At 55.5% G+C, this 7,134-nt stretch overlaps 1 protein-coding gene across 3 annotated transcripts in view; it reads right to left on the minus strand.

The window, feature by feature from the left end:
• LIG1 (DNA ligase 1) overlaps nt 1–7,134 on the minus strand; it is a 39,955-nt gene that overhangs the window by 14,822 nt on the left and 17,999 nt on the right. For all 3 annotated transcript variants that reach the window (XM_006142194.2, XM_006142193.2, XM_006142195.2), the window contains 6 exons: nt 5,832–6,004; nt 3,199–3,365; nt 2,770–2,846; nt 1,868–1,959; nt 1,548–1,647; nt 432–517 (listed from right to left, as the gene is read on the minus strand). In XM_006142194.2, the coding sequence (XP_006142256.1) occupies nt 432–517; nt 1,548–1,647; nt 1,868–1,959; nt 2,770–2,846; nt 3,199–3,365; nt 5,832–6,004 (695 nt within the window). The remainder of the gene's footprint in view (nt 1–431; nt 518–1,547; nt 1,648–1,867; nt 1,960–2,769; nt 2,847–3,198; nt 3,366–5,831; nt 6,005–7,134) is intronic.

Below are 7,134 nucleotides of genomic sequence, written 5' to 3' on the forward strand. Positions count from 1 at the left end.
CTTTCCCTTCCTCTGCAATCCGAACAGGGCTGGGAATCTCCTCTGATCACACACATCAGGGCGACTACCTTGGGATGGCAGAGGGTCAAGAGAGGGAACCTGGGTCTCTGGGTGATCCCTGAAGCACAGGTGTATACCCCCCCGGCCATCTGCCTTAGTCTGGACAGTTCCGTGTAAGAGAAACAAATCCCACCCGGCCCAGCCCCCTGCCCTGTGGTGTATCATCAGTACAGCAGCTTTACCTGAAGTAAATGGGAAAACTCCAAGGACAAAGGAATGGGTTTCAGCACCAGGGAACAAGATTCAGTCTTAGTGGGAGAGGAGAGGGTCCCGCAGGTTCTTAAGGCGTGCTTATCAGCGGGCGCCCTGATACAACTCTGGAGAGGGTGGGGCTGCAGCCAGACTCTCGAGGGCCCATGGGGGGCTGGTACCTGGGCTCAGCCTGCAGTGCTCCGGGAGACGCTCCAGGCCATGCTCCAGCAGCACGGGGACAATTCGGTCCAGGTCAGGCACCTCGCTGGGACATGGGTGAGAACAAGATGTGAGGGTTTCTCTCCAGATCTCTCCCAGCCTGGGAATTCTGTCCTCTGCTGCAAGCCACTCTCAGGAAAGGCACCTCGGCCTGTGCCCAGGAACCTGAGCTCCTGACCCCTTCTGCTGTCTCTCACATGTCCCTGATTTCTCCTCGCCCTGTCCCTGTGTCCCCTGTGTCACGATCTATCACTTGGTGCCACTGTCTTCCTTGGTCTGGCCTCACGGCCTACTTATCAGCACAAAAACAGTGATCCTCTTGGCTATCCCTGAGAACTCAAGGATGCATTAAAGAAACACCAGGTTCCTCAAGGTCAGGTTCTATCTGCAAAGACTAACTTCACGGTCTGGGGCAGCGCCTGGGGTTGGCAGTTAGCAGAGTCCCATGTGCAGGCTGAGCTTAGCCACTGCTCTGGCCAGGTGCCCTGAGAGGGCTTGTTCTCTCTCCATCGTCAGCGCAGACCCAGCCTGGTGCTCTGGAGGCACTGGTGGAACTGCCCATTGGCCCCTCTCTGCAGCAGTCATAGCCTTGTCACCAGCCCCTGGTGGGCGGCTGGTCAAGGTGCCTCCACACGGCTCTCTTTGGAGCCCAGGCCAGGCCACTGCTCCATGGATGTCGTGGCCACTGCACTGCACTATGCATGAGTCCCTCTCTATGCACCAGCACCTCTCTGGGTTTCCGACAGCCTTCCCGTGTGCATGCCCCGCTTGGAACCCTGAAACCTGTCGATGCCTACCGCCCTCACTCACTCACAGTGTCCCTCCTTGCCTCTCCCTGCGTGGGGGCCTGTCCTTGGTGGCACCACACTATGCACCAATCTTGTCTGGACCACCACCCCTTGCTCTATCACCAGTCCCATGTGGTCACCAATACAGGTCACTCAAGGCCCCTGCCACTTCCCCGGTGGCCCCTTCATATTCTGGCCACCAGCCTAGCTCAACCTACTACTCTCCAGTCCCTCCCACCACTGTCCCCCGTGGACTGCTGGCACGTTGCCACAGCCCCCAGGGCTCACCAGAATGTCTGCTTCAAGATCATGCCTTGCTTCTCCAGCCACGTCTTTCTGGCCTCTGCTGTCTTGCCCTTCCCAGCATCCACCACAGCAGGAGGAAATTCTAAGATGAAACCACCAGAGGCTTTGGGATTTGCCTGACCCTCAGCCACCCAAGGGTCCACGGTGGTGTTTGCTGTGGAGCTAGGAAGTATGGTAGCCCAAGACAACCTCCAAGGGGCAGGAGCCCAGGGTGGTAGGGACCACCTGGGACGGGGACCTTCTGAAGAGGAGGAGGGAGCTTGTCCAACCCAGTGGGCACAGAGTTGGGCAGAGGGGCTCACCTTGGCCTGGGGGTGTGAGGCTCACAGCCTGAGCGAGGGCAGCCAGCACTGACTGCTCTGCCAGTCCAAGGCGAAGTCGTCCACTCAGGGACCTGGGGAGAGAGAAGTCGGGGAGCGGGCTGGTGCGTACTCTCCAGTCTGGCCCGCCCCCACCTGCTCCTGTGGCCTCCCGTTTCCCCACGCTACCCGTGGAAGACACTCTCTCCAAAAACCAGAACTACTTTCGGAGCCCGGGAAGGACCCGCGATCACACAGCGTCAATTAACATGAGGAAACTGGGTCTGTGACCACTGGCGTTTACTGGGGGGTGGGCACCTTCGCCTCATGTCTCAACTGCAATGGGAGGATGATGAGGCTCAGAGAAGTGAGTCAGGGGCAGAGCTGGTCCTGGAATTGGAATGTGGCCAGCCGTGGGAAGTGATAGTCAAAATCTGACCCTGAACAAGCTTTGCTTTCAGCCAGTGACCACAGGCAAACGGTTTAACCTCCTGGTGCCTCCATTCCCTGTTCTGTAAACTGGGAGCTGCTAGGAGGGCTGATGGGATGAAGTACCTGGCACAGGGCAGGGCACCCCAGAAATGCCCCCACGATGTGAGCTATCAGTGATCCTGCTGATCCACAGCAAACGTGGCTGCTGCGTGTTGCCTGCCCCATTTCACAGGCCAAGGCAAGCATCACTAATCAATCACAGCACCATTTACCTGAAAGCCCGGAACCTTCTCCAGGCACTGCTACCACGGGAGAGGAGTCAGTCTGTGAAACCTGTGTTCCCTCTGGTCCTGGGTCTGTGGCTCTCCTTTTCTCATCCAAGGGCGTTGTGGTCACTCCAGCTACCAGTCCCCATCTAATAGACCTCCTGGTCTGGAGTACCCCCTCTCTAACATCATGGCCTACACACTCACCTGGCAATGAATCGGGCTTCTGAGTGGCGGCAGGCAACAAAGAGGCCTTTGATGATGTCCACCTTTCTGGCCATAGACTGGAAGAGGTGGGAGAGGTGCAGTCAGCGCTTGCTGGTAATGGGAAAGCCAGCCTCCTCCCTGCCAACCCCCACTCCATTCCCCACTTCCCAACTTCCATACTTTTGCTCCCCTACCTGGGACTGCATCCCAGCCTGCCTTGCAGCTAGGAGAGACCACGAGAATGGCTGTGTACATGGACTACCGAGTGCAGGGGACAGGGAAGAAAGTTCTTTCTACACCCCACAAGCAGAACTGTAGACTCAGCCCCAAAGTCTAAACAGAAGCCTTTTGGCCACATGTAGGGCCTTATGTCCCCAAGACCAAGAACAGACAGTCTAGGGTGCTGGACGGGTCACCTGTCCCACTCACAGTGCCACCGGAGAGCCGGGCAATGTCACGGAATTTGGCAAGGACCCCAGAGGTGGTGAGCGGTGGTGGAGGCAGCATGAGTCTCTGAGTGCTGCGGCTGTTCTCAGCCACCAGCCCCAAGTCACCCTTCTCGGCCACCTCGGCTCGGACGGACTCCAGCTGGCGACCTGGGGGAGGAGAAAGTGGGGTAGAGGTGGTGAAGGTGACCACTGTGGCCATGTGTCTCCCATCTCTGGTAGCCCACGCATGTTTTTTCTGGCCGTGTAGGCTGGTGGTTAAGTCCCTGGACTCCCTATTCCCAAGGCTCACCAGCTTCGTTGAAATGGCCATTGTGTGGCCATCTCCTGTTACATTAAGCTAAGAAGCTCTCAGTCATTTGTGTGAAGGGAGGCAAAGAGGAGGCTGAAAGATCAATGTCGTTGTGGGCAGATGAGATTTGGAGCTACAGGGTAGGAGATCACCACAGCAGTGACTAGATTGAGCAGAGGAGGTCAAGGGGACCTTTCTGCTAAGCAGCCATTAGCAATCTCTGAATGACCAGTTGCCCCTTCGCTTGCGTGTGTCTTGGTTACTCTTTATGAAAAGAACTTCTTTGGGAAGTCACCCTTCAAACATAGCCCAGGCAGTGCTAGTGAGAGCAGGAGGCTGGGAGGATGCAGACTCAAGCCACTGTGATAACTTGGACTGTGGTTCAACCCACCAGCACAGCTGCTATTATGTCATCTGCTTTTATTCTGAAATGAGCTGCAGAGATGATATAACCAGCCAACACATGGCTGCAAGAAAAGGCCCTAACCCCCACACAGGGAAGAAACAGGGAGGGCAACTATTAATGAGATGGCAAGCATGTCAGTCTACCTCTAAGAGGCAAGAACACGTAACGAACAGTCTGGCCTCAGGCCTACAGAGGGACTGCCTTGGATGGAGCAGCTGCCAGAGTGATCGTCTGCCACATGTGCAATGTGGCGACCCACAATGCCGAGAGTGACGTGATTTTTCCAAACGGTGAGCAATCCCCAACAAATCTGGGGCCCTGACAACCAGGCAGGGGCACGAGGAGACACGTGAGTACATGACAACCAACATGCTAAGGAAGAACAACATGCTAAGCATGAACACGCTGAGAATGAAGGACATAGATGAGGGCAGAAAAGGCCATAGCAGTGAAGGGAAAGCAACATTAGCAACTTCTTATGGGAGAAAATGAAATCTGTTGGGTTTGTTTGCTTTTCTAAGATTTGTTTTTGCCACAGGACTTGTGCTCACTAGAGAAACAAAGGGAGGGAAAGTGAGAAATCACCCCAGGAGGGATGCAAGCCACAGTCCCTTCTCCTCCATTCTCCTCCAGGGATTTTGGGCACACATGTCCAGCACGATTTTCAAGTCACTAGGTCTGGGACGTGAACCAAGGAGTTGGTCATGTGGAAGTCCAGGCCTTAACCATCATACTGCCTGCTGGCCCCAAATCCTTTAACAAGCCAGTGTTACTGGGTTTTCTATCCTTGTGGCTGAGCACTCCTGACAGGCACAGTCTGCCTGGGTCTGGTTTGATATCAAAGTCCAGCAAAGATATCTCGAGTGAAAGGGTGACCATCGAGTCTCCTCCTCTAGGGTCCCTATCACCCCACAACTCATTCCTAACCCACTGACCTTCCTGTCACTGTTGTCTCATGAATCCCACTATCCTCCTTCTCTCATGCTGATGCTCCCCACCGGTCTACTCTTAAACTCCCAATATCTTCCCAGAACACCTCTCCTTGACCCCTGACCATCCCTCCTCAACAAACCACTCCCTGGTCTTAGTCTCTGATCAAGACCTTCTGACCCATTCCTTGGGCAGCCCTGGGGGCTCGCAGACATGGGCTGCTTACGGCTGGTCCTACACTGAAATGGTAAACCCCACAGCCATGTGCCCATCCCTTCCCAGTGAGGGACGATATTGGGGGGCTGGGAATGGTTCCATCATTTCCCCAGTCACCCAGCAACATGCCCAGGGCAGCCTCACCTCATCCACCTTGACTCCACAGTCTGACAGGTCCCACTTGTACCCCGTCTTCCCTGTTCCTACCTTTTCCTCTGTCCCTAAAGCCCTGCTCCAGTCCAGCCCTTCACACTAGTTTCCTCCCTGTTCTCCACAGGAACCCAGCACTGACACTGTCCCTCACCTCCCACAATCCTCCCACGGTTCCCCGAGTTTCTCATGGATAAGCACTGGCCCACTTTGCCAGCCCCTCTACCCAGCACTGTGCCACTGGTCCTGCAGGCTATTGGCCTGCACATACATCCTGCTTTTTCCTGTTCCCCTTGGCCCACCCAGGCCCTGCCAGTTAAAGCCCTTTAGGACCTCTGCTACCTTCCTCTGCCCAACCCTCAATCTCAGCCCCCACATCCTACTGTCTCTGCTTCCAGTACTTTCCCTGCCCCTCTGGTCCAACCCCTTAGCTCCCTCCCAACAGGCCAGGTCCTTCCTCGTGGGCTGCTGCCCCCTCAGCTTCCCTTCTCCCCTGTCCCTCTCGCCTCTTCCTCTCCTCACCCTTCAGAGCCCTCTCCATCATCCCTCAGACCTTCCTGACTCCTCCACCATCTCCTAGAACCTCCCCACCCCCATCAGTGTCCCCCCAAAGTCCCCTTACCTGTGGCCTGAGCCACTGCCTTGATGAGGACAGCATCACCCACACCGAGCTCCAGGCCTTGCTGGAGTGGTGCGAGGCGGTTGAGACTGAGGTAGAGGACAGGGAGGAGGTCTAGGGGTGACAGGGCCACCACGGACCGCAACAAGTTGCTCAGCGTCTCCACCATCCGGAGCCTGGAGGGGACAACAGGTGTAACCACCTGGTCAAAGTGGGGTAGGTGAGTATGTGTGGTGGGGAAGGAACAGTAATAAAAGGAACCATGGAAAGGAGCAATGGCTCAAAAGTAGTCCCAGGAATGTGACCAGGAGCCTTGGGTATAGTCGTAGTCAGCTGTGGAGAGCAGCCTGGAGCAATAGTAACGATGATGAAGACAGTGGTGATGGAGAAATGACAGCTGATGCCAGGGACGGAGCAATTCCTGCTTCAACTCACTGAATCAACGCAGCGCCCATGAGTGGGTGCTCTCACCACCACCATTTTGCAGATGAAGAAATGGAGGCAGAGACACCCTAAGGTCACGTGGCTAGGAAGCATCAAGCTCAGGTAAGACCAAGGCCATCTGCCTGGGTCCCAGTCTACCTGCAGCTGTGTTGCCTCTAAAGCGAGGCAGTGTCTCTGCCCTGTCACTGAGAAGGTGAGCTCAGTGTCTTGCTAGGGGAAGCTATCTTCCTTACAGAAGTCCATGAATAGATTAAGGAATCTAAGCAGGCAGGCAGTGCTCAAAGACCTGTGCACTGGGAGCCGCACCCCACAAGGCTGACTAGTTCGAATTAATAGCCTCAGGAGCTTGAAAAGCACACCTGATATGCACATGTGCCCAAATCCCAATGGGAAGGGGAAATGGAAGCAAAAGGACTGCAGCACGACCACGCCCCTTGGGGAGGTGCTTTCTGTCTGGTAAGCACCTGAGGGGCTTATGCCCCAGAAGTTTCTCAAGTGTTTACGAGCATATGTTCACAAGAACATGGGAGTAGCCTGAAATGCTCCACAATGCTGGGGAAGTGAAAAATGACATGTGATGTATGAGAATGATGACGCACTTAACTACAGAGCAGTTAAAACAAGTCAGAATCTCTTTAAACCAACACGGAGACGTGCAAAGATCGACGGTGAGGTTGGAAGCAGCCCATGTGGTAGCACAGTGGTAACGCAACGCTCCCTGATGCTGAAGCCACGTGGGAAGTCCGGGTCTGCCTCACCGCACACACCAGGTGTGCACTTATGCCCATGACCCTGGTTGAGGCTAGGGACAGAGGCCAGTGAGAAGACCAGCCAGGGGCCCCTCTCTCCTTCCCTCTTTCCC

The sequence above is a fragment of the Tupaia chinensis genome, unplaced genomic scaffold (genome assembly GCF_000334495.1).
Source record: "Tupaia chinensis unplaced genomic scaffold, TupChi_1.0 Scaffold000067_2, whole genome shotgun sequence".
Taxonomy (NCBI): Eukaryota; Metazoa; Chordata; class Mammalia; order Scandentia; family Tupaiidae; genus Tupaia; species Tupaia belangeri.